Genomic DNA, 27,022 nt, shown 5'->3' with positions numbered 1-27,022 from the left:
AGTTAAAGTGACTGAAGACACTATCTGTTCCTGTGGTACACCAAGTATATCATTAAAGAACGAAAGAAGGCAAGACATATAAAGGATTGCCTACAAAACAATAGAATTGTACCATAAATGTGTAGGACACAAGAGTTCTTGGTGTGGAGTATACCATTTAATAGCTCACTAAAGGAGGAGGTGAAAAATCGAGAATTGGTTCAACAGTTGGATCCAAAACAAGTCTCAGTCTAGTTGTCAAACTATAGTCAGAAATAAAAATTGTATGTTTTTTGTTCCAAATTTTAGTGTTTTGTTTTTGAAGCCTATTTGGAAACAAAGAAATAGATATAACAGGAATACAGAAACAGGTTACACAGTTGCGAGTGAAAGATGGCATAATTTGTTATATTGTAAAATATTAAAATTGGTGTATTTTGGCTCATGAAGTTGACATTTACTTTACCTTTTTTTGCAGCTCGATCGGTCTTTGAGATTTCATCCGGTATGCACCATATACTCTTTCTGATTCGTAAGGTAGCCAAGAACACTCTGGAGACATTCCTCGACCAGTGAGTATCCCATAATCTTCTTTATCTGAATTTTTTTTAAATGTTTTTCAAGGTATTCAAATATTTTATAATTGAGAGATAATCCCCATATTCATGTGCAAGATTTTATGGTTTTTACTACAAACCTGCGTATCTATTTTATATTTTTCCTTTAAAAACAAAGTCAACCAATGAAGGATGTTTCTCATCCAAATGTGTTTCTTCAGAACCAGATATAGGGATCCCTTCCCCCCCCCACCTCAGCCAACCCCTCTGCTCCCCACCCTCAGATTTTGGCCACAGCTGTAACTACTCTGGTTGATCACCGATTCCTTCTTGCCTGTGGAACCATCCGTATATCTTTGGCAAACGACAGGTTCTCCTGTGACTTGTGAGACCTCTCATAGTTAGTGCAATTGTCATCCTTTCCAGCATTCCTAAAGTTATGTACCAGTTGCAATGCTTCCTCCTCCCTTCTGCCTCCCCCCACCCCACACCTTCCTATCCTATCCTTTGTTGACTAATATGGTTTACATTACTACACTCTTGACAGTTACCTATCCTACAAGATGGATTTAGTGGCCAGTGAGGTAGAAATGGAGAAGCTCATCACATTACTCACAGGTAAAAATCAAATCAGTTGTCATGTCTTTAATTTAAAAGACCTTATTGCACAGTCGATCCCACATATTTTTCTTATGTAATTGTACGTTGGTTTATGCAATTTCTAATTTTCCATAAATTTGTGAATTTTGGTTTAAACACAGGTTTCCATATTGATACACACTGCAGTTGCTGTCAGAATGTAACATGTGTAATCATGTGTTTAATCACAATTTTAATCCTCTTTCTAAACACAAAATGAATAACATTGCTACAAGCTAACCATGAACACATCAAAATTATATTATTAATATTATAATAATAATATATTTTTTGTCTTTCTAAAGGGATTGTTTAAAGTCTTTCCATTGGAATTTATTGGTAAAATTTGAAAATTTGCAAAAAAAATTCACATAGCTGAAGGCGTGAGGGTTAAACTAAATCACAAAGCAAAAGCCAGAGGGCTCACTGTTAATTTTTACCTTTTAACTCTGTCTTACCATCTTGATATTGAACAAGGTAAACTATGCATCCCCCCACCCACCCCCCCCATCCGTGTTTCCTTAATAGCTGATCGGTTGGGATGGAAGGATGGTGGGACTTGATTATGCAATTGGAATGATGCATGTTATGTTACTTATATTTTCAAGCGCATTTCCGTTTGGAGAGTGGGATTTGTGCAGCGAGGGGGGAGGGGTTTCTTCTGGGCAAAGTTGGAGTTTTCTGCAGGGAAGGGAGAGAAAGGGCTCAAATGCTTCAGTATAAAACCTCAGATGAAATAAACTGTTTCAATTTTGCTGTTTTTTCAATTTAGAGGTTTTATTCATCGATGACGACCCTCCACGAACGGACACGGAGAAACAGACGAGGAAAGACGAAGCGTTCAAGCAGATGATAGACTTCTTTCCAGGTATTGAAGATGTGGCGTTTACTTTCAACTTTTAAGTGGTTACTGGTATCAGTACCAACGTTTTACATTGCCAATTTAATACCTACCTGAATTGCCAAACCAGGAGCTAGGTTATTATGCTGCACAAATTTTCTTTATGGTTTCTTCTATGTTGTGTTTTTACTTCTTCTTCTTCTTCTTCTTACTCCAAATAATTATATGGATAATGAAATTTGTGGAGAAAATTTAAATTTGATCAAATGAGGGGAATGTTGATTAATATCCTCTGTGACAAGTCCATGATGTTTTTTTCTTCTTACAAATTTTGTTGGTTTTTCCCTCCAATATTTGTTTCAGATATTCTGGGTAAGATTCTCGGTGAGGAGAATTTCATAGCAGGTTTTAAGGTCATCTTTGATGGCCTACAATGTCCAAAACTGAACAAACATGTGAGTAAAGTTTGGCTTCATCTTTTTTCAAATGTTTTATTATGCATCAAATTTGTCATAATCTGATGGTAATACATACTACTGTTAAAGTTGCCATAAGTATAGTGTTATGTGTTACAGTAGTCTACCGGCAGGCATGATGTTTTAACCCAAAACATAATTAACATAATTTACATAAATTAAATAATTTACATAAATTAAATAATTTACATAAAATTACTTCATTTGTGTGGCACTAAAATGTTGTATTAGATTACTAATATAGTAACAGGCAAATTATTGTTACTACATAAATCTCTCTTAACGCGGAGAGGATTTTCAGTTAACTCGGGTTTCAACTATAACATGGCTTCATCGAAGTGAACAAATGTTACAGTCCAAATGCAAAATTCAGCTATAATTTTCGAGAACCTCTCAAACATTCCATAGCTTCAAGTAGCTTACTAGAAATCTATACCAAACACTATTCTGTAGATAAAGCCAATGTGTTTGGTCATTTGTTTGCATTTGGGAAATTTGACCATTTTGTATTCAGTGCCTCCAATGATAAGCATGACATGTGTGTGACCACTGTTATGACTGCCGTAGCAGGTTTAGTAATATTTCCATACCTACACGTTTATAACTAAATGGTAATAAATTATTAAGAATATGCATTAGAACAATTTTGGAATGTCTCCCAAAACATAAAATTTAATAATATAATAATTGCATCACAGTAATAAAGCCATGAAAAGAATTTTAAAATGGAGGATTTGATTAATTTCAAGGCATTTAATCTGATGTTTACTTATTTTTACAGTTGGCTTATATTTTATTGGATATAGTGGCCCAAGAACTTTTCCCAGAGTTGGCCGATGTAAGTATTTTATTGCAGAGATATCTATCAAAGTGAACACCGGAGTATATCATTTCACCAGAGTTCACTATCTGAAAGAAATATGAATAACTTTGTCAAAGTGAGCAAAAGATTTTATACCTTTGTTCTATTGAATTTGTATCATGTTTCAGTGAATCATGTCATATTCTAACAGTGCTATTGTTGTGTGGATAAAGGCAGTGGCATTAGCAATAAAATTTTAGCAATAAAATCTACCAGCTTGGGAGGTTGGGGGTGCCACTCATAGCCTGCTAAAGTTAGATGGGTCTTTCATTCAGGAGAAATCTATGGTGTTCTCATCTGAAGTGGTCTACAGAATTATTAAAAAACTTCTAAAATGAATAAAAACAGTAACCTGGATAACCAATTGACCTGTAGTGCAAGTAATAAGTCATTCCGCTTCTCTCACATAAACATGTGGCTATTTTTGCATCATAACATAATTGCCTTCCAGGCCAATTTTCTAAGCCAATATAACTCTCATGTATTGTCCAAATTAAACAGCTAAGAGATAATGCCAGCAATAACTTTTCCATTATGATTTCACATTTTCATACACAGTATGATCATTTAAAAGCCATTTTTAATGCTCTTGGTTTATTTGATCTAATAGGAAAATTTGTTGTCTGTAATGACATGTTCTTTCCACTTTCATTCCTCAAGACATATTTTTAATTCCTCCTTTAAATACTTTTAAAATATATTTTGAAAGCAAGTTTGTGTTAAATTCGTTTGATCTTGTGACAGTCTTTCTTTTTCATGTTCAGGACAAAATGGGCGAATCCTTCACAGTTTACGACGAAGACCACTACAAGAATTGAAAGATGCTGAGACCACTACAAGAATTGAAAGATTATTATCTCTTGGAGGCTTCAACTCGGTGGCTGTCGCAATGTACTTTATGATAAGTTTATTGATGCTGTACGTCCAGTGTCAAAGGAAATCAAAAGTAGTCATTTTTGCAAGAAATTATTATTCAACTTCTAAAAACATGTTGCTTTTAATACCAATTCAGAAATATCAAGAAACGACTTAAGCAAGAAAGACTTAAAGCAAATATCCAAATGTAGCTAAACGTGAAATATTTAGCAGGCTGGAGGTTTTCGAAGGCTACATCGTGTGGCACTTACATTAAAAAGACTTGCAGTTAAAATCCTTTCAGAAAAAAAGATATTGGTAGAGTAAAATAAGTATAGTGACTAATATCACAACAACAACAAGCGTCAATCCTGTCACAAATTCTGAAAAATGTGAAAAATGTGAAAAAAAACTGTGAAATGTGAAAAAAAATGTGAAATGTGAAAAAATGTGAAATGTGAAAAAATGTGAAATGTGAAAAAAAAATGAAAAAAATGTGAAAAAAGTGAAAGGGGTTGCTCTAAAAAACCTCTATGGCATAATGAGTAGCACTCCCTACTTAACTATACATACAGTATGTTTCTAAAAAAGAAACAAACAAAAGAGAAGAGGGGGAAAAAAAAAACCTAACCCTGTCCCTGTTGCCACCAAAAACCTCCTGACCCCTGCCATGACTATCCCACCTTTCCCCCACCCATATCTCCCAGCTATTAACGCCACCCACACACTCAAAACCTTCCATCCCTACGCCCACCCAACACCTGTTGGAACTATTGCCTGAAAAAGGTACATAGACAGTATAATGTCGAAGTTTGTTTAATTCTGGTCAGATGCAATACTGGGTGGCTGTTAAACTGACTGAAGACACTATCTGTTCCAGTGGTACACCAAATACATTACTAAAGAACAAAAGATTGTTCAAAGAAAGAACAAAAGATTTTTTTTGTTCACAAAGGATTTTGTTCACAAAGGATTTTTTTTGTTCACAAAGGAAAGAACAAAAGATTTTTTTTGTTCGCAAAGGATTTTCTTTTGATTGAATTCCAACATTTTGGCATTGTTGTTGTAAAAAATAATTAGGATCAAACTGTCAGAAACATTTCTGAAAATCATTGCTTGAAATAATGATTGATAGCTGATATTTTGTTTAATAGAAAATATGTGAATATTTTCATGTGTGTTTTATGATGTTTTCTAACGATAGTTTTGCACACAGTAGGCTATTCTTTCAAGTATCCATTCATTGAGAGTTAAATTGCACAAATTAACTGTATTTTCGTGAATCAAGTTGCAGGGAATGTCTTTTGGAAGGAATGTACATTTTTTTGTAAATAACTAGCAGGATCAATCCATCCTATTCAACAGAGGCTGCTAAAGAAAAAGCAAAATGTTTAGCAAAATACTGGAGTTGATTTTGACCAGATTTTTGCTTGTGGTTTATGTACCAACAAGAGGTGACTCTGTACTGGATTTGGTTTACAGTTCTGAACCTGGGATGGTAGAAGATATTAATGTTATGGAACGATTTGGAACTAGTGACCACAATATAGTCACGTTTGATTCAAGTGAATTTTAAAAAGGTGATTAACAAGTTCCGAGACTTTAGAAAGGCTGATTATGATGGGATGAGAAGATATCTGCAAAGTATTGACTGGAATAAGTTATTTGATGGTCTGAATATGTTGACATGTGGAACCATTTCAAGATGATTTTGAATAAGGCAATGGATGACTTTGTTCCCTGGAGAAAAAGAAGTAAAAGCCAATTTGGATGGATTACAAGGCTTTTCAAGTGTGCAAGAGAAAGTACAAGAAATGGAAACTATTCAGAATGTTACAAACAAAGACAGCAGAGTCAGAATATAAGAAAGCTCTTAATGAAGCTACAACAGAATTAAGAAGGCCTAAAAGGCAGTTTGAGAGAAAAATTGGCGATAAGATTAAAGAAGATACAAAGACATTCTATTCCTTTGTACGTTTAAAATGTAAAACTAAGGATACTGTGGGACCTCTTCATAATTCAGAGGGTGATGTGGTGTTTGACAATCAATCTATGGCAAGTATATTGAATCAATATTTTTCGTCGGTGTTTACATCATGAATCCACTGAACATTTACCAGTGCCAGATCGTGTTTTTACAAGAGGAAGTGAGGAAGTATTGTTAGGTCTGTGCTTTACTCATGATGATGTTAAATAGAAGATTAAGAGCTTGAAGCCAAACAAAGCCCCAGGACCTGATAATGTGTACGATAACATTTTAAAAGTCCATGGCTCCAGAAATTTCTAGCCCTCTTGCCAAATTATCTAACAAATCTCTGGATGAAGGTATTGTCCCAGATGATTGGCGTGAGGCTAATGTAATACCTATCTTCAAAAAAGGTTCAAAGCATGATCCATGTAATTATCGTCCTGTAAATCTGACATCCATGGCTTGTAAAGTTTTGGAAATGTTGATAAAGAATGCTATTATTAAACACTTGGATGATCATCAATTATTAAAGGATACACAACATGGATTTACTAAAGGACGTTCTACTCTCTCAAATCTTCTGACTTTTCTTGAATATGTTACCAATGAAGTTGACAAAGGTTATCCAGTTGATGTTGTATATCTGGACTTTGCTAAAGTTTTTGATAAGGTGTCACATAATTGAAGCTCATAGTATTTCTGGATCAGTGAATGCATGGATTTCAGCCTGGCTTTAATGGTAGAATACAGCGAGTGGCTTTAAATGGTACTCTTTCATCATGAAAATCTCTAGCCGTGGTTTAAAATTTGCAGATGACACTAAAGTTTTTACCAGGATCATGAAGATGAAAACGATGCATTATCTTTGCAAGAGGATATCTATAAACTGCATCTACATTCTGAGAAATGGCAAATGTTATTTAATGTTAGCAAGTGTAAGATTCTGCACTTTGGTCATAATAATCATCGTTTCAACTACTTTATGAATGGTCAGCCATTAGAGACAGTGAATGAAGAAAAGGATCTTGGTGTTATTGTTTCAAGCTCTCTCAAATTAAATACACAAGTTGTTGCCTGTGTGAAAAGGCACCAACAGGATTTTGGGAATGATTTACAGATTTTTGAAACAAAGGAACATGAATTAATGTTGCAACTTTATAAATCTCTTGTTCGTCCACACTTGGAATTTGCCATTCAAGCTTGGAACCCATATTTAAAAGGTGATATAGATTATCTTGAAAAAGTACAGAGAAGATTTACAAGGATGATACCTGTTTTGCAGCATTTGCCATACAATGAAAGACTTTCTGCTCTAAATCTCACCACATTATCCACCAGAAGACTAAGAGGAGATTTAATTGAAGCTTTTAAAATGATGAAATGTTACGAAAAATCTAGCCCTCAATTATGGTTTGAATTTAGCGACATCTCTTTTACTAGAGGCCATTCAATGAAACTGTGCGCAAAATATTCCAGCATGTTTTTTGTATTTTTTTATGATATCGAAGTTTTATAGCATCCGTTATAAGAGGTTTTAATATTTGTACACCAAATAAGTTAATTTATTGGTGTAGAAATATTAAAACCTTTTGTAACGGCAATTATAAAACTTTGTTGAAGGAAATGAAAAATACCAGATACTTCCGATATCAGATATTTTGAAACCGAACACTACATGCCGCCCCCCCCCCCCCAACCAAATTCTCCCTGAACATTTGTGCAATATGCTGAGAATTTTCCCGGCACCTACTGAAAGAAAAATAAATAGCAATGTACAGTAGCTTAAGGAAATGAATAGTTTAAAAATTATCTCCTTGGTAATTAAAATAAAGTTCTAAGCTTGGCCGACGAATTCGCCATTACTACTGTAAAAGAGAGTTTTGATATAATTGGAAGCGCGCAAACAATTTTGCTTATATGTTTCGGGCAAGTCGTTACAGCCCCCAAATCCAATTGGGCTCCTAGCTACGCCTTTGACTACACACATATACAGTTTTGAGGCTGTTCATCCTGGAACGTGCATTTTCATGCTCACTGATATGATGTGATATCTGCTCTTTGCTTTACAAATTCGAACATGCGTGTATATCAAGTAATTTGCCAAGGGAGGGGCGAAGCCTGTAGGCAAACTATCTAAGCGTAGCGCCACCATGGGTTGGCACCAAGAAAATTTTGGCCAACAATGTCTCCCAGATCGCTGGAAATGACACTTCCCAGGCCTTGTAAGTTGCATCTAAGCATTGTCTATTTGAAATTACTAGCGATATCGTAAAGAAAATTTGCTGGGGGGGGGGGCGGCGGGAGGGCGATCGCCCCCTTCCCGAAATGCATGTTCCCCGACGACTCGTTCGAGTTCAAGACCAGCCATAGTTGGTTCCATAGCACAATTGTAACAATTGTTTAAGGCGTCCATACACACACACGGGTTATGATAGACCATATATAGTATATATATATATATATAGATACATTAGTGAGAGAGGAAAAATGGAAACGTCAAAAATGGAGGTGTCGGTGTAAGGGGTAGGGTGAGGCGCACAACCCGCTGTAATACTCCATCTGTCACTGGCTACCCTATGTACATAATAGGGGTCAGGGCTGTAATTATGACTGTTCCTCTTTCTCTTCCCGAGGTCTTGGCGTTTATCTTCTACTCCCTTCTTTTCTCCTTTTTCTCTTTCTTCTTTTTCTTTACCCTTCCTTCCTCTCCTCCTTTTCTTTTCCCCCTCTTTTCCCCTTTTTTCTTGTCTTTTTTCTCTCCTCTTTTCCTTACCCGGGGGGCGCCAACGCCCCCACCCCCCTGGATACGCGCCTGAACATTATGGGTACACTGCAAAAACTCCGGTGTTAACATTTTGGATTTAGCTAGTCGGTGTTTAATTCAGTGTTGATTTGACACCAAAGAGAATGTAATCTGACCTTCAACCTCGTAGGATGGTGACTTCGAAGTTCGGACACTTAAGACTTAAAACACCCCAAAACTAAATCTTCTGGTATAAATCACCGGAAAATATACTTCCTATGGTGGGAGAAGTTTGTTATAGTACGATACACGGCCAAATTTTCTTACCTGCAAACTGTTTTCACGTTGTATTCCAAGAAGATTCTTCGTGATTGTGGAACTGGTATTCTTTGCTCGAGTATTGCGAATTTCGGACACCCAGCCCACAGTGTGGCGCTGGTGATAAAATTGGTGGCGCAGTTGCTCTTTGAGTAATCATAACAGATTTCATAGATCTCTGTCATTAAAGGGGTAATGAGTTAATTTTGGATGTCAAAGTGATTATTGATTTTTTTAAAAAAAAAGCTTTTTATTCTTCTTGAATGTTACAATGGGGACAGTAAAACAGTTGGGAATGAGTTAGATCGGCTTGTGTTTTGTTCGTGCAGAACTGTAAATGGACCCAATGAGGGCAAGCACAACACTGTGCCCAGTCTACAAATTTTATTTCAGTTCGAAGAATATTTCTCATTTCTGGGGGTGAAAATCTCCTACAAACACAGCAATTTTCCTCTTCCGTTTCTGTTTCTGTAATTGGAGGGTTTACACCAAGTGTGGGGCTATGAAGATGTATTGCTGCAGTTGTCCCTGTGCTGGTGGTGTCACTTGTTGTAATTAATTTACGTCTTCCATCCAGTTTACTCTTTCCATCCAGCTTACTCTTTCCTTTAGACCTTTTAGATTTTGTACTTTTTTCTTTGTCATCGGCCACTTTCCGTATTTTTAGAAGAATTCGATCTTCTGTAATCGCAACGCCTCCGGGACGGTAAGAATATTTACGTTTGGCTTTAAGCTGATTCGAAAGAGGTTGAGGTGCTGGTAGCTGACTTTGCAAATATTCAGCTAGTTTTCCTGGGACTTCTTTGTTGCGTGTCGTTGAAGCAGGTTTTTGTACCTTTTGGGATGCTGCTGTTTTCTTTAAGTTTTCAGCAATACTGAAATGCGCTTCTCTGATAATATTTTGGTTTGTTGGAAATATTCCTGTAGATTTGAAGGCAGAGAATAGGTTTGATGGTGAAAATGCCTTTGTATAACTCCGCGAAATAAGTTTTGTCATGTTATATCGCGTTATTTTTTCTCCTGGGTTTTCTCTCATATGTCTTTCACACTCAGAAATGTAGTGGGATTTCAAAGGGCTGAAAATACACTTGTCAAGAGGTTGAAGAACATGCTCATTAAAGTAACTGTCCACGGTGTCTCTTGACATAGCATGTGCCCTCTTTATCCCCAGCTTCTGTGGTTTGGTTAACTTTAGCTCTGGCCACCGCTTTAGATAACGTTGGAGCCAAGCGTCGGTAAGCGGCTGACTCCCGTCAGGTTTCTTGCCCGCAAAGATAGCAGAGTTTGTGGCAAGGCGTAAAAACTGCTTTCTGCCGAGTGGGTAACCGATTTTTGCAAAATACTTCGAATGATCAGCTAAAAGCTTCTCCTCTTCCTTTGTAAATAAAGTTGGAGCACCTTGTTGCATGCCAACTTTACTTCGCCCACTCACTATATCACGAAGACTGCTCCTTGGCACACCGCATATTTTGGCAGACTTCCTCACTGCCCATCTTCTGTTCCTCACTAAGTGCAAGGCCCTGATCATGTTTTTCTCCTCATACTGTCGGTATCTCTTTTCCTAAAACAAAACAAAAATATAAGATTCTTGGTAGGATTTCATCCTGCACTGACAACTTTAACGTTAGAAGCTTTGAAATTTGATGTCGGCTGCAAACACATTTTTGGGACCATGCATGATCGAATGACAATCTTGTATCCTGTCTAGAAATAAAAAATATGACGAACTACCAAGACCCAGACCACCCCCCCCCCTTCCCGACCCTGTGTACAAATTGCTCAGGACCTATCCACAATAAACATGTTTATGTTTCTATAACTCTGCCCTTTCCCCGTTATGAATATATCTCGCATTTTCTTGGACTTTCTAGGTCATATCCCAAATGTTTCATTGGACGATTGTTAACTGAATAAAAATGGATGAACGGTCTCTTTAATTTCCTAAGTAAGATTGTTTGTGGGCGGTGTCAAAACAGCTTAGGCTCCGCCTATTTGTATGTTGTTTGCACTACGACCTTTGTTCCATGACGCAGACGACAGAATTCATTAGAAGGAAAGATTACGGCGGGATGAGGGACAAGAAAAAGCTGAAATTAGGCTTCAACATTGCATCTGACCTTATTGGTAATACTCTAAGTGTGTTTTGGAGAATGAAAACTTCCTTTTATTGACAAATATGTAAGTACTTACTCGCACACGGGTCATTTTGGAGAGAAAGTATCTGTATCTTCGTAGTTTTTCGTGAAATTGGCTGTTGCTATAGGTTGTCATGGTGAAATCGTGTGTTTCTTAAGGGTGGCCGATCTTCGCAGTATGCCGAACTTGGCACTACTGACTATACAGGTAGAAGTTTCAGCCAATCCCTTTCCAAGTTACTCTCCTAATCGCGTAAAAACATTATGTCATAGAAACCAGGACTCCTAATTGGTCCATAGTAGTGGCAGTAATTATCATATCGATGTCGTCTGCGAAGCTGATACAGCCAAAGTCGCGCAAGCAGGCGAAGTGCAAACGAAGCGGGCAAAATGATAATTGTTCGTTTATTTCGAAATGAAGCAAGGAAGTATGTGGTGTTCAAGGAATTCAGAGATTTGATTGAAACCGGTATGCATTCTCTTGAAGATAATCTGTGTATAGCCTATAGGTTTCAACTTTCTCGTGAAAAGATACGCAATATACGGAGGCAAGGGAAAGTTGCCTTTCATTACTTCATCATAGGCAGATGCCTAACAGACATACTCCTATTGCGTAACTTGGGCTTAAGCTAATTGTTGCCGAAGGCCCTGTAGCCTCTAGAGGCCCAAAGCCTAGGTCTAGTAGTAGTATTAGATCATGCGTAACGTTGTATCATTGGGGAGGCATATAGAGCTGGCAGTTTAATAACTACTTGCCCTTGAACAGGGCTGTGTATCACGATTATATGTATCACTTTTAAATTAGAGTACTTCTTTCCATTTTACTAATAATGTGAAATGGAGAGTGATAGTGATACCATATGCCTACTCCATTATCCGTAGTCTCGAATATAATGCATGTATGATGTAGCCTAGCCCAGTTCAAAGGGTCATTGGCGACTTGACCTAGCCTATATGAATAGTTTACGCCCCAGCTGGTTTAACTTAAAAAGGGCGCCCTACTGTAAATTAGGCCTAGGGTAACGTGCACATTATTTGACCTATATCCACTATTCGTCCGCTAATTAGTATTCATTACGTAATCTACGTAAGCAGCCAAATTTCTATATATACTTGTACAACACAGTACAGCTATAACCGTTGCCTTCATATCACTTACAAGTGTTACCTAGTGGCGCGAAAAACAAGAATTTTTTGGATCTGAAATACTCGAGGTATGTACAACTTTTCACTCACTAGCTTTTCTTAAATTGTGTTATAAGAATTTATGGTTAGTTAGTACCTCCTTTTACCCGCCAAACACCCGTTTTTAAGTATGAAACTTCGTCACAATTACAAGCTAGTTTAAATACGTCTGTTGCCGCCAAGAAAACTCAATGAAATGATTGACGCCCTCTACTTTGGTGGGAGGTCGAATAATAGATTATAAAATTATGGAGCTATCCAATATTTGACCGCAGTAAAATTTGTGCGGTCGAATACTTAAACCATAAAAATACATCATGTTTTTTATTCGACCATTCGAAAACAGTTCATTTCCTACTCGGTTAAGAACTTTTTAGGATAAAGCAAACTCAATGAACTAATTTCACATGTTAAATATTGATTTAGGATCATGATGTGAATCATTTAGTTATTTTAATCTGCTAGATATTCTAGAATGGCCACACGTTTTGTTGATTGTTATCAACGGTATGAATTAGTATGGAGTGTTATCCGAAAGGCTTTTCGAGGTTACATTCTCTTCAAAATGTATTCCGCAAAAATTGATAAATAGAGTGTCATCCCCAACCCCCCCTCCCCTCCCCAAATTTCCCCCCTCCAATTGCAACACAAACGTTATGTACTATTTTTTATGAAATTTATGATGAAGACAATCATAGTAATATCCATTATATAATATAATTGAGCAATTCTTCTTTATATTGTATTCTTAGATGTTGAGAGCTCGAAGGCAACGACCTCCCTACAGGGCCTATTCACAAGAAAATCTGGTAGAGGCCTTAAATAAAATACAAAATGGGGGCAATAGTGTTAGAGCTACTTCAAAACAGTACGACATTCCCAAGACGACCCTGTTGGATAAGTTGAGTGGCAGACGTCCCGTCTATACTACACGGGCCAAAACCAGTAATGACACCTGAAGAAGAGACGCGGTTGGAAAAATGGTTATTAAGTATGTCAAGGATAGGCTATGGCCAAACCAGAAGAGAGCTATATCTAACGGTCAAGAAAATACTTGATGACGATGGGAGAAAAAACCCCTTTAAAGACAATATGCCAGGTAACTAGACGAGGGAGTGGGTGGAGAAAGTCAACCAGGGCCCATGAAATATAGAGATCTTAAACTTCAAGAAGATTCACAACACATTTTCAGTCTAATATTAATAAACGTATTCTTCTTTTGCAGGTCCTCAGTGGGTAAGAGCGTTTATGAGACGTCACCCGAAACTTTCGGAGAGGGCAGGCGAGGCTCTGGGGAAGGAAAGGGCAATGCTAAGTAGCAGTAAACTGGAAGAGTGGTTTGCAAAGCTTGAAGAATTCATGGCATCTGATGAAATAATAGATGGTGAAGAAATCCTTAGTGATCCCCGTCGTCTGTTCAACTGTGACGAGAGCGGTTTTCCACTGGCAGGAAAAGCAGAGAAGGTTCTCGCCCCACGAGGAACCAAAAATGTGTACCAGTTTAGTAACAGTGATAAGCACCAGATAACGGTCTTAGCGTGTATGAATGCGGCTGGTTTCTACATTGAACCTATGCTGATTTTTCCAAACACCAGATTTCGGTACAATCCACTCGACGGTGCCCCTGACACGTGGTGTGTTGGGAGAAGCGGAAATGGCTGGATGAACAGTGAGGTCTTCTATGAGTGGATTGCTAACCACTTTGTTCCGGAGGTGCAGCAAAAAACGATACCTTTTCCTATAGTCCTCTTCATTGACGGCCACTCGTCTCATGTGAGTTACGCTACGGCCACCTTCTGTGCCGAAAATGAGGTGATCCTTTATTGCTTACCGGCACATTCCTCACACGTATTGCAGCCATGTGATTTATCACTTTTTAAGAGCCTCAAATCTGCATGGAAGATACACACCAAAATATGGAAAGCAAACCATGCAGGTCAGACTATAACTAAAGTGCAGTTTGCATCAGTATTCGTGGGGGCATGGAAAAGCGCCAGTACGGTGAAAAACGCAAATAACGGTTTCGAATCAGCTGGTCTTTTCCCTCTGGACTCTGGCAGATTTGACAGGGACAAGCTGATACCATCAAGTATCTTTCTTAAGAGTCCTGACTCTACACCCCAAACAGGTACGACAGCCGTCCTTGCAGCAGGATGCAGTATAGCCAAGAAGAGTAACACAGCATATGAGATGGTACTTAGAGTGTTAGAAGAATCCATGATGGAAGAAAAGGTATGGCTATTCAAGCGACGCCTAAACGAAGGCTACGATTTTGACACTGATACCTTATACAACGCATGGAAAAAAATTAAACTCCAAGCTGATGGTAGCAACACCAACAACATCCAGGCAGCAACTGGTAGCAACACCACTGATGAAGTCCAGGCAGCAACTGGTATAAATACCGATAACGTCCAGGCAGCAACTGGTAGCAATACCATTGACGTCCATCACCACGCCATCACTACTCCATCTCCAGCGGCGAAAAAGCGAACAAACGTAAGTGAGGCACTTGATAAACACTTGAGATACCCCACCGCTCAACCAGGTCGCCCTCAAAATGGAAAACGTAAGCTGCTCCCTCATGCCATATCCGGCAGAGTATTTATTCAGTACTTGGAGGATAAAAAGAGGGAAAAAGAAATCGAAGAAACACGCAAGCGAATAAACCGTGAAAAAAGAGCTGCAAAGAATGAAGCCACAAAGAAAACACCACGAAGAAAATGCACGACCGAGGAAGTAGATGAGCAGATAGAAATTGATGAAAACATGTGTGCAAAATGTAAGAAGCCGTACGAGGACGACGATGGTAACTGGATTGGTTGCGAATTTTGTGAGAGATGGTTCCACAAGGAATGCACAGATATAATGGATGCAGCAGAGCTGTCTGACACTGAGCTGAGTGAACTGGAATGGCAGTGCGACCATTGCATGGAAAAGTAGTTCATTGAGAGGGGCACATTGAGAGAATTGTAAGGTGGGGGGGGGGGGGGCGTAAGCACTGTTTGAAATGGGTTTTATCATAGCAAATTCTGATTTTTTTTTTCACAGATTTCGAACACTGTGCGCGAAGTCAATAAGGGGTGGGTGGTAGGGGGAGCTATGATGTTAAAAAGTGGCACAAAGTCTGTAGACAAACAATTGTTCCCGATATAGTGAATTGAGTATGAGGGAACCCACGTTTGATATTCAAGGGGGCGGGGTATGCACCTAAATCCACCACTGGTGGCTAGTAATTCCTTATTCTTCCACACCTATTTTGCTTTTTAAAATTCTTTTTCATTTGTTTCTATTTTTCCAGTTTTTAGTCATCTACTGGCAATTATTTTACTTTCTACATTCCTGAACAAATACTGGCAATAAACTTTACACCTCAATATATATCATTTTTCTATTTTCATTCATTCTTTTTTGAAAGTCATTTTTTTACCGCTGTGTACGTATCTTGCCAGGTTATTAATAAATGTTAGTCTAAACATACTGGTACATAATACATTTTCGTTGTGCAATAAATTTCAGATTCATCGTTGTTATGCAAACTTTTTATAAATGAATGCTATCATTTGTTGTTATTGTTATTATTGTCAAACTTGGTGTTTTAAAAAAACAGGTTCCGTTTTATATTTTATCATTCATATTACATTTTCTGTACAATTAATTGAAATGCATATACTTACTGAAATTAATTTAAATGCTTGAAATTTCCAATTCCTTTGATATGCACAATACTTGATATGCAAAAAATCTTTAATAATTTTCTTTCATCACATTTTTCTGCAATTATATAATGGGGGTATTCAATCAATTTATATTAATTAAATAATTGACTTTTTTTATTAAGCATAGCAAATTTCTTCCAATGATATTCTTTCCAAACTTTGCAGCTGTATTCCATTTTGATGGCATATCCCTTTCAATATAACAAACAGAATTACAAATCAGAATAATTATAATTACTGATTGAAAAATGTGTCGGTTGTTCTTCAAAACTCTTTACTATATGATAATTGTATTCATCAATAATTCAATATTACTACATTTCATTTCCATTTACCATATGAACTTTTATACATATGAACCTTTAAATTGAATTGATCTTCGTTAAGATCAAAGTTGACCTATTATAGGCCTATGCACTGAATTTTTGATACTTGATATCTCTTTCTTAACGTACAGTTAATGTTTTGTTCCAATATTTCTCTGCATATTTCAGCTATTATTTTCAATAAAATTGAAAGTGTATTGATGTCTTTCAGTTCCGTTTTTATATGAGCATACATGTACTCGTGATTTTCCTACCAGGAAAATGGAGAAAACTATACTCCTTAATTACTCAATAAGCATTAAGTAACAAATAAAAACGTGAAACAATAGAGGCATAAAATATAAAGAATAGAAATACCGATATTTTTGATGAACCAAGCACAAATATTTTCATATTTTGGTAAAATAATAGCATACTATACAGGGAAGACGGAGTCCATTTTTCAATGGGGGGGGGGGGTAAAGCAAAGTGGGGAAAGGAGTGCACTGCCAAGTAACTTACTTGAACATTCTGTATCGATCTCTCTTTTCTGAAACTTTTATCTCCAATGGGGAGGGGGGCACATAAAGTCATCTTCACTGTGAAATAAGTGTAGCAAAAAGTGGGGGTCTGCCTCCCATGTACCTAACCTCCTCCCTACCTAAGCCCCTCCCTCCCTGCTACACCCTCTTTGTTTCATAGTTTGGTAATGGTTTAAAGAGAGAAAACGGCTGGCCATAAATTAACAGGCTAACATCATTATTCATGTATATATATTAGGTGGTCGAATAGTGAATAATGCTGGTCGAATTCTGCATTCATGCGGTCGTATTCTGCCCATGAAATATCATCAAATATATTTTGTGGTATACTGCAAGTACAAAAGACAATATTTTAATTCTTTTTAAAAATCAATAGTATATGCATCAATCCTGTATTATAAACTAAAAATATATTTTTTTATTTCGTTTCGGGAAAGTAGGAAAGCAAAATGTGTTAAACGGTCGTATACTATGCATGCTACCCAGCCCTATTGGCCACCAACAAAACTAGGCTAAGAGTAAGACTAGACCAAGGCCCTTAAAGTAGCCTCACACTCATCATCACACTGTAATGCAGGCAAAATAATTTTGGTGTGGGTTCTCAATCGTTTCGTGCTGCAATAAGCTGCTGTCGAAAGACATAATAAATAAGTTGCATTGAATCTCTTGCTGATGAGCATGTCTAATCATCTCTGTGTTCATGAATAGACTTTTTATCATTAGTAGCATGGACTCTTCGAAGTTCGGACACCTAAGCCTCAAAACACCCCGAAACTATATCTTCTGGTATAAATCACCTGAAAATATACTTGATATGGTGGGAGAAGTGTGTTATATAACGAAAAAAGACTCACTGAACATGCTATTATATATATATATTGTATAATCTGGAAATGAAAGAGCTTCATATTGTATTCAGATGCTTCTTTCAGCTCAGTTAGTCATGTTGGACAGATTGGACATGTTGGACAACAGATTGGACAACATTGGACATGTTGGACAGAAAACAAGTTTTCAGAAACTTTTAAGATTATCTTTGTTCAATTGTTCTCTTATTTCAGAAGTACATCTAAATGGCTACTCCAAGTCACATTTAGAGGATAATTCCCAGCTATTCAGAGATGAGGAATGGGAGGACAAGGTAAGCCAAAGAGACAGTGAAAATCAGAATCGTATTGGTGGTAAAAGTTATTTTATGCATATATGATCTTGAGAGCTTTGGTATTTCCGACTTTATTTTGTCAATTCCAGGAGTAAGCTTTAGCTAAACTAGGTTTGGACTTTGCAAACCTCGTCTTGCCTCATTTATCTACATGTATTTTATCAGGTAAAGTATTATAGGCATTTTGACATATTTGAGCAGGCACTTGCATCCACAGTGGGATTTTTTCTATTGTTTTTATGATGGATTGGGTTTATGCAAGCCTCTGAATGCATGCTATTGACTGGTTAAATGCCAGAGGATACTTGCCAATTGTCAGTAGGAAATAAGGCACATGCATTTTTCTACCAGTAAGCACATGTTGGGTATTTTATGATTAAGGGAAATGCCAGTGGGAATATGGTTTAGCAAGTAAATTAATGCACTAGCACTTTTTAGCAAGTAGCTGAAATTTGTGAAATTCGAAATCAGTACATTGAAACAGTTTGATGCAACATTTGTATTTGAGAACTTCACTAACATTGATATTATTTTGTCTGTCAACTGTTCCCATTAATTATCACAACTTATCATTGTTTGTAACATGTGTTTACTTTCTTGTTCCATTCAACTTATTTCTTACTGAAGTAAAAAATTATTATTTATTTAAAATCAATTTGTCAATTTCTTTGTAGGGCCTGAAGAAGATTGCACAGATGAAATTTTAGAGGAAGTGCAGACTGTAACATCTCAAGAATTAGGTTTGCTATTATTGATTTTTTTCTGTCTTGATTTTTTACTTTTTGTTAATGCCTAATATGGAAAAGTGTCTGGGAAATAAATGTATTAGTGACATGCTCATCAATCAATGTTCTATGAGGCCAAATATTTTATTGACTAGCAATTTTGAGCAGGTAACCAAAACTTGTGAAATTCTAAATCTGTACACTGTTACAGTTTGATGGTATATTTGTATTTGAGAACTTCAGTAATATTGATATAATTTTGTCTGTTAACTCACCATTTCATCAATTTCTTTGAAGTGCCTAAAGAAGATTGCATCGATGAAATTTTAGAGTAAGTGCAGACTGTTACATCTCGAGAATTAGGTTTGCTATTGTTTAGTTTTGATTTGATTTTCATATTTCTCGTTTTTCATATCATACTTCTCTTATTTCTTATTCTCATTTTGATTTGATTTTTTTCCAACTTATTAGCTTACTGAAATAAATGATTATTTATTTAAGAACCAATTCATCAATTTCTTTGCAGTGCCCGATAAAAATTGCATAGATGAAATTTTAGAGGAAGTGCAGACTGTAACATATTGAGAATTAGATTTGCTATTATTTCATTTTTTTATTTCATTTGTAACATGTTGTTAATGCCTAATATGTAAAAGTATCTGGGAAATAAATTGATTGGTTACATACCCATCAATGTTCAATGAGGTTGACTAAATTCAATTTTGAGTGGTGTTTAAAAAAATGTGCCTCATGTTTGATTTTCTCAAGTTTGATACAAACATAAAATTAGTTCATTCGTATTTTCCTTGCAAATTTCTCCTCACTGTATTGATTACTTGAACAAGTGTTTCATAGTTCCGTTGAAGAATGGAGAAATGTTGAGTGTAAAAGTTGCTTCGAGATTCCCAGAGATATAGTACTGTACATGCATTGCTCTCCAAGGAAATGGATGTGGTGTGTTTCCATTACAGAGTCCAGTCCCGTCCAAGTCAAACAAGAGATTCTTGATAACCATAGTTTGGATTCACTTGATGTCTGTGCTCCTGCAGACAAGAAAACATAATTAGGTAAGACCTAAGAAAATATTAAGGAGAAAAAAGAGTTCATTTATTCATTGGTTTTCCATATCATTCTATCAAAAAGCAGCAATAAACGGAGACAAAAATATCAAGTTTTACTAATATTTAATACCAAGCTTGTAGCAAAGAAGTTAATGGTTGTACTCTGAGCTTCATATCTCGTTCAATCATTGAGTTGTATAAAATATTGAACTCTGTTCATTCAGGGGATAGGTGTGTTTGTTATGGAATGAGGAGAGTTCAATAGCAAACTGAATTTGATGATCAGTACACCAGCTGATGTGGTTGTTGCATATTCAGAAGTTAGGATTCATCCAGCAGAGAGATCACAAGGTTATCACTGATCTGATGATCATTGCTCTAGCTGTTTACCAGAAGAACATATCTGTTAAAAAAACAAATCTCAACAATAGGAGAAAGTTATGTTTATGTTTGTTTATCAGTTGTAACCTTGAGATGACAACCATCATTGTTATCCTCTATTTTAAGAAGTCATAGTTAATTTTTTTTGTTTTTTTTTATCGTTTTTGCTGTTCATTAGTTTCTGTCAAGACTGAGAAGCCAGATGAAAGGAGCTTTAGCAGCCAACAAGAACAACCAGAAGAGTTCATCTTCAGGTTAGTTGTAAGGAATCAGTTATAATAAACTGTTTGACATATGGGTCAATCCATGCCAAATCAACATAGGCCCCCATGTTGACCCTCTCAGAATTGCCTGAAATTGATATGGTGTCTTTGCCACATGTCTCAAAGGATGATATTGGGCATAAAAACTTTTAAAACTTTTTGGTTGCTAGGTTATGGCCACACCTAGCAACAAAATCCAGGTTGCATTTTAAGAGCCTTAAATCTTCCCTCAAGTTTGGAGCCATCTTTTTCATAAATATAAAGTATTTTATGTCTGATATTGCAGAAATTGTGGAAGACATGTGACCAGTCTTCAAATTTAGCTCATTTTGAGGAAAATTTACGGTCTAAATTTTTTGTAACAAGTAATTAAAATGGCAGAAAAGGAGATAGGGGCCTTTTCTTGACCTACTTTGAGTGTGCTCCTATTTACAAACAAAGGCATGATTGAGATTTAATTTGCATTCAGTTTTGTAAAGGGGCTCAATATACAATAGGTCTGAAGTACTCTTCAGCCAATCAGGAAAGAAATCTTCAAAGATATTCTTGTGTTGGGTTCTATAAACAAACTCAAATGGCCATCTCTTTCAGTTTTTACTCTCTGAGCTTCAAGGGTCAATAGGTTATCTCAAATGATCCTTGCAAGATTTTCTTAATGGATCACCCGGTTATCTCAATGGTCTTAAAATTGGCCTTATTCTCAGTGATATATACTAGATGTCTTTTGCTTTAACAGTAAGTTGTGAAAATGTTTCACAGTGTTTAAACAATGTCATGGAGCTCTCATTCATTAATAACAATTATTAAAGGGATGGTTGGTAGTAGAGCTGATTTGCTAGCTCAAAATAGGTAAAAGAAAATGTCCATGTGCTCATAGGTTAAACATCTGTGTTTTTATTTTTCACATAGAAAGACTGTTCTTCTGGATATTGAAACATTTTGTCAAAAAACCTCAATATTTGAAAATCCTTACCAGTGAATTAATTGGTAGATGCCTACAAACGAGTGCTACATATAAGAGCTGGGAAATCTCTGATCTTTTCAGGTTCACACTTAATTCTTGGACAAATTTAACTGATAAGTCAGATAGTTAGGTGGAATTTGAAGCATATTATATGGGCAAGAATCACAAAGCCTTCAGGATTTGTGTTGTTACTTGTTATGTGTACTACAACTGCTACACAATGCAAATTTATTACGAATTAGCCCCATTTGTTTAGCATATTTTTATGCCCTACTCAGACTTAAATATGATGTTGAGTTGTGTAGAATTTGTTTCTTTTCACCATATAGATGCACATGATGAATCGGTGCCATTTACCTGTGGCATTAAGACCACAACGGACACCAGCACCCAACACCCTGATGTTGAATATCCAAGAAGCTATTTCACTCAGTCGAAGTCTTTCGCCGGTACCGGAACATCACAACATACCGGCTACCGAACAAAATGAAGCCTTTGACTACATCCATGCAGACAAACAGAGTCAGTTACAAAGTCCCACGGCTGGTTGTTCAAGTTATCCTTCTCCTCCACCTGTAAGGGTTATGCCTGCAGTACAAGGTAGTCATGTTGAACAGTGCCAAACACCCTTTGACGAACCAAATTATTCCACTTACCTTAGAGCAATGCTCGCTCAAGCCGAGAGACTCGCTAACCAGAGCCGGCTTTTTACAAGTTATAGTAGTATTGATAGTGTGCAGACTGACACATAACCATTGCAAGAGGATATTGTTAGAGGTGATAAATTGAGACAACAGCGTAAGAGACTTTACCCCTCCAGGGGTGCAGAACCATCAGATGTTGCGCCTGCAAGTATCCCAGAGGCAGTGAGTTTACAGCCTGCAGCTGGAACCAGATCATCATCCAAGAGGAAAGGCTTACCAACTAAAAAGTTGAAGGTTTACAGTCTTGTATGAGGCTAATGCCTCCTCACACAACTTTACAACTTAACCCCTGGTCATTGGTAACTTGTCACACCCACACACCAAAGTGTGCACAGTTCAATCAATCTCTCCTGGGGCACCACAGTGCACCACAACCACGTGTCCCCCGGGGGACTTCCCATAGGGTGCAGCCACAAACCGGCGCACGCAACTATATTTACAAGTTACCTCGCAGGTCCCCATTTATACACCTGGGTGAAGAGAGGCAATGGAGATAAAGCGCCTTGCCCAAGGACACAACGCAATGATCTGGCCAGGGCTCGAACCTGTAATCCTTAGATCACAAGTCCACTGCCTTAACCACTTGACCACAACGCCCTCCCAACTAAAAGAGATGTAACAGGTAGTTTGGCCATGAACAGAGTTCTGCTCATTGTTACACATCTTTAAAATGTTGTTTCAATTACAGTGTTGTAATATCATGATTATACCCAGTTGGTGGTTCACATTACATCTTACCATGAGCATAAGCATAGTCTCTGAATAGTTACAAGAATTGTACTCTTTTATTTTGTTTTGTGTCACAGGTTTCCATTTATTGTTTTGTTCTGTATTCTTCATACTAACGTATCTAACTGCCTCTTAGCTGCAATCAACAGGACTTACCATGACTCCTGCTAACAACTACACCATCACTCCCATCCAAAACCTCAGCTTTATATCTGTATTGCTCAAATATTGCAGCATGATAAAAAAAATGTGTGGTTGTTGATGACAGTAGTTGCTAAGCTGTGATTTTAACACCATTCTTGTTATGACAGAGTTGTAGATGTGTTTCTGAAATTATCACGGATTCACTGTTTCAATATTCTAATATGTTGACTTGAAATAGGTTGGATGACAAATCATTAGTTGTTACAAGGCATGTTTATGAAAGGGTTACATTTTATGGCATTTCATATTTATATGTACTAACCTAACCACAGTTTTATTAAGTATTACTATTAAAACATGAAATAAGATCAAAATTAATTTGTAAATGTTAAATATTATTTATTATTACCAGATAATCGCTGTCTCCCCCTACAGTAAAGTTACTCTAGCTACCTGTCCAAAAAAAAATCTACTTTTTAATATTTAGAGAAATTTCTTTCTTCAGCTATTCTTTGGGATGATGTTTTGAAAATGTAAACAGCTTATATGTTTAGTTTAATGCAAAGGAAAGTTTTTATTAGAATGAGTATCGATTTTCAGAGAGCTTGTGTGGGGGCTTATGTCATTGATCAACTGTCATTTTCTTGCTTTCCTATCAGGGGCTAAGTCCACCTCCCTCACTTCAGAGGTTAACAACCCTGTGGTTTCTGTTAGTCAATGACCCAGGTCATCACTACACCACCAAAGTTTACCTCTGACCCCTCATACCCAGGGTGGTCCTTCATGCTAAGGAAGTCATTCGGAACTTCGTACAAGATGAGCAGACACAAGTTGAGGCTTTGAATCTTTCTAAGAAGCAGTCGGCCATTCGAAAGAAAAGTGCACAATCGCCTACTTTGGTAAAGTCATGTGCTTGCTGTAAATCGAAGATGTCCAAACATTATAAAATCAAGTTAGGTGACCGAGAGCATTTCTTTTGTTTCATGTGTCATAAGATGTTCACACAGGATAAACAGCTGCAAAAGTATGTTAGAATTATTCCACACTCTAAGAAAAAACCTTCCAAATAACCTGTTGCCTCATTGATTTTCACTTTTTATGCTAAGGTTCTATTGGAAATGTCTGTTGTCCTTGCTTATAATGAGTTGTTGCACTTGAGAGGAAGTTTTATAATAAGTTTTTCTTTCATAATAACGAAATGGCTGATGTCCTGGCTTGATTGAGGGTTGTATTTCAGGTTTGGTCTGAATGATTTCAAAGTTACAGCATAAGATACAGGTATAAGTTGTGCCGTTCTCCCAAGTATGTATTAATATATGCATACCAATATTACAACTAACTTCAAGTTAACATTTAAACTAAATGTAACTGCTTATTATTTGCTTCAATGATTTATTTTCTACATCCTAATAATCCAGTAATATTGATGCTTTCATGAAACTATAACAAATTGAAGCGCATCCATGACATATATGACAAGAAAATTATCTGTATTATGCAGTATTAGAGGATGGTTTAATACCAGGAATCACTTTATATAATATGTATGAGAGTTTAGAAGAAATACTGTTATAGATAAATGCGTTTGTTGTGGTAAGAGTGCTGAAGTGCTGCAATGGAGAAAGATGTAAAATGAATAAATTTGTTTGAATAATCGTGGCTTCAATATGAGTTACTATTTCATTAATTGAGAAATTCCCAGTTTCAAAAAATTGAGTGATTTGCTAGTTATTGAGTTTATTGGCATTGTATTTTTAGATTGTTTGTAAAGCGCACAGATGCATCACGCATAGTGCGCTATGAAAGATTTTATTTACATTACATTACATAGGACAATAATAAAGTTTCTTATTCTGGAAAAGTCTATACCAAAATATTATCCTGATCCCATTCTCAATCTGTCTCTGTTCCTATCATCCTCCAACTGGTGCGGCTAAGCTTCTCCCAGTCCTCCCCCCCCCCCCATTCACACCCCTTCCCTGGTCACATCCACTGTCAACATGCTATTACTTTGTTACGGAAGTAAGATTTAGTAAGTAAAATTGCCAGAAAGATCTCTCCTGGGCAATGCCAAGAACGGAATATACTTTTAAAATGGTCATAAGAAAAGGACAACTTGTTGAAGACTCACACTTTAAAGTTGTTCTGACATTATAGGCTTTACCTTTGTGTTTTGATTTTAAATTGAAACCCAGTTACTCAGTTAATAAGCCATGTGTACTGATGTACATTTTTAAGTACATTTGTATGGTAACAAACTAATAGTATCTGTTAATTCTAATACTGGAGTGCACCTCACACTGCACCATAAAATAGTTAGTAATTATCCACAGCTGCTTGCAACTAACTTTGGTATTACAGCCACAAGGTCAACAAAACTAACTCTCAAACTTCATTGGAGGAGGAACTTTTATGTTCATAAAATGTATTGCTTGCGAAAGGAAAGAAAGTTTGACAGCTAGTGGAAAAGGATTCTGTTCATATTTGTACACATAGTAACATGTGTGCGGGTGGCCGGGTTTGGGTGGGGGGGGGGAGTGTAGGGACTTTGGGAATCATTTAATTCTTGTTTACAATCCAGGGATCCTGGAGTAGTTCAGTTAATAAGGTAATCATAATCAAGGATAATGAATTGTATGAACCTAGTGTCATACAGACTGTTGAAAGATCGGTGAATTAGAAGAATAGCCTTTTAACTAAAATGAAGACAGTATGCAGGTAGCAGAAATGATGACATTTTAAATATTATTAAAAGAACACTCATCGATCACTGGTAGTAATGTTACCTAATCATAACACATATTTTGTGACACTGATGATGCTAACCAACTCATAATCAGTACACACATCTATAATATAAACTCTGACCATAGGTCTCGATATATAAGCATTCTCAAAGTTGCCAGGGATATTAAGTCTATTTCAAAATTGTAACAAAAATTATTGTTTTTATTTTAAAAAATGCAGGTAAGAGGTAAGCAAAAGTTTACGTCTGTTTATTTCGCAATGGCCCCTATCTCAAGGTAACAGCGTTTTGTCAATATTTATTGGCTTGATTGAATCATCCCGAGAAATAGATATTTACTGTTGCTCAAGCCTAGAATAAACCCAATCAATTCAATCATGTTCATTTTTAGCACAAATCCCTGAGTTTATAGAGTTTTACGTAAGATTCGGTTAAAATTTTCGGAAGTCATTCCATAAGAATATCTAAAAGATAATTTACGATCGTTTAAAGACTAATGTTGATTATAATGACTTCAATTTTCGAAGAAGTTGCAGCTGCTAGACGTAAGAGAAGGCGCTGAACGCACATGAAAGATATTAATATAAAACAACCAGTTAAAACAACTGTATCGGACAGCGGTATTTTATCGCCCACCGTTTCATTTTGGAACATTTCTATCGCTTAACATTCAATTTCCGAGGAACAACACTAAACCGGAAAACATTTCTGAAAAATAAAGCGTTTTATTTGACTGCTTAGAAATCACGTAACACTTGCAAAAATAGGAGCAGACTATAGCACAGAATTGTTCATACTCCTAGAAAAAAAGTAGTATACAAGTTAACGCCTCGCCAACTCTAAGAAGAACACATTGAACGTAACTGTGACATTTATCTCTCAAAGATTGATCTTCTATTCTTCATGGAATGCGTGAAGAAAAATCGAAGCAAAACCAGTTATCCAAACTTTCTTAAACACACGGCGATACACTGTGTCAGCATCCTTCCTATACCAATTTCTATGCACTGAAGTAGGA

At 36.7% G+C, this 27,022-nt stretch overlaps 3 protein-coding genes across 24 annotated transcripts in view; 2 read left to right on the top strand and 1 right to left on the bottom strand.

Moving 5' to 3' along the window:
- Positions 1-4,187, top strand: part of LOC139959432 (sorting nexin-14-like) — a 32,332-nt gene extending 28,145 nt beyond the window's left edge. For both annotated transcript variants that reach the window (XM_071957045.1, XM_071957044.1), the window contains 6 exons: positions 458-551; positions 1,084-1,154; positions 1,948-2,043; positions 2,380-2,471; positions 3,274-3,330; positions 4,119-4,187. In XM_071957045.1, the coding sequence (XP_071813146.1) occupies positions 458-551; positions 1,084-1,154; positions 1,948-2,043; positions 2,380-2,471; positions 3,274-3,330; positions 4,119-4,172 (464 nt within the window). In that variant the 3' untranslated portion in view covers positions 4,173-4,187. The remainder of the gene's footprint in view (positions 1-457; positions 552-1,083; positions 1,155-1,947; positions 2,044-2,379; positions 2,472-3,273; positions 3,331-4,118) is intronic.
- On the bottom strand, positions 457-11,566 carry LOC139959435 (uncharacterized). 2 transcript variants are annotated; one of them, XR_011790113.1, is made up of 3 exons: positions 11,430-11,566; positions 9,249-10,800; positions 457-576 (listed from the first exon to the last, which is right to left on the bottom strand). XR_011790113.1 is itself a non-coding variant. In XM_071957064.1 (2 exons), the coding sequence occupies exons 1-2, from the start codon at positions 11,508-11,510 to the stop codon at positions 9,490-9,492; spliced, it is 1,392 nt and encodes a 463-aa protein (XP_071813165.1). In that variant the 5' UTR covers positions 11,511-11,566; the 3' UTR covers positions 4,206-9,489. The 2 variants fall into 2 exon arrangements, 1 of the variants encoding a protein (XP_071813165.1); XM_071957064.1 differs by lacking the exon at positions 457-576 and having other exon boundaries at positions 4,206-10,800.
- Positions 10,812-24,912, top strand: LOC139959433 (uncharacterized). 20 transcript variants are annotated; one of them, XM_071957048.1, is made up of 11 exons: positions 11,719-11,843; positions 13,312-13,658; positions 13,785-17,460; positions 18,187-18,266; positions 18,962-19,027; positions 19,310-19,343; positions 19,984-20,079; positions 20,633-20,708; positions 22,011-22,612; positions 22,997-23,007; positions 23,918-24,912. In XM_071957048.1, exons 2-3 carry the CDS (start codon positions 13,508-13,510, stop codon positions 15,500-15,502), a joined length of 1,869 nt encoding a protein of 622 aa, XP_071813149.1. In that variant the 5' UTR covers positions 11,719-11,843; positions 13,312-13,507; the 3' UTR covers positions 15,503-17,460; positions 18,187-18,266; positions 18,962-19,027; positions 19,310-19,343; positions 19,984-20,079; positions 20,633-20,708; positions 22,011-22,612; positions 22,997-23,007; positions 23,918-24,912. The 20 variants fall into 20 exon arrangements, 16 of the variants coding, with proteins under 16 accessions (XP_071813151.1, XP_071813149.1, XP_071813148.1 ...); XM_071957047.1 differs by having other exon boundaries at positions 22,997-24,912; XM_071957050.1 differs by lacking the exon at positions 11,719-11,843 and adding an exon at positions 10,812-11,363 and having other exon boundaries at positions 22,011-24,912.
- The last annotated feature ends 2,110 nt before the right edge of the window (positions 24,913-27,022 follow it).

Source organism: Apostichopus japonicus, chromosome 19 (assembly GCF_037975245.1).
Source record: "Apostichopus japonicus isolate 1M-3 chromosome 19, ASM3797524v1, whole genome shotgun sequence".
NCBI lineage: Eukaryota > Metazoa > Echinodermata > Holothuroidea > Aspidochirotida > Stichopodidae > Apostichopus > Apostichopus japonicus.
This window is presented reverse-complemented; position numbering and strand designations above follow the sequence as displayed.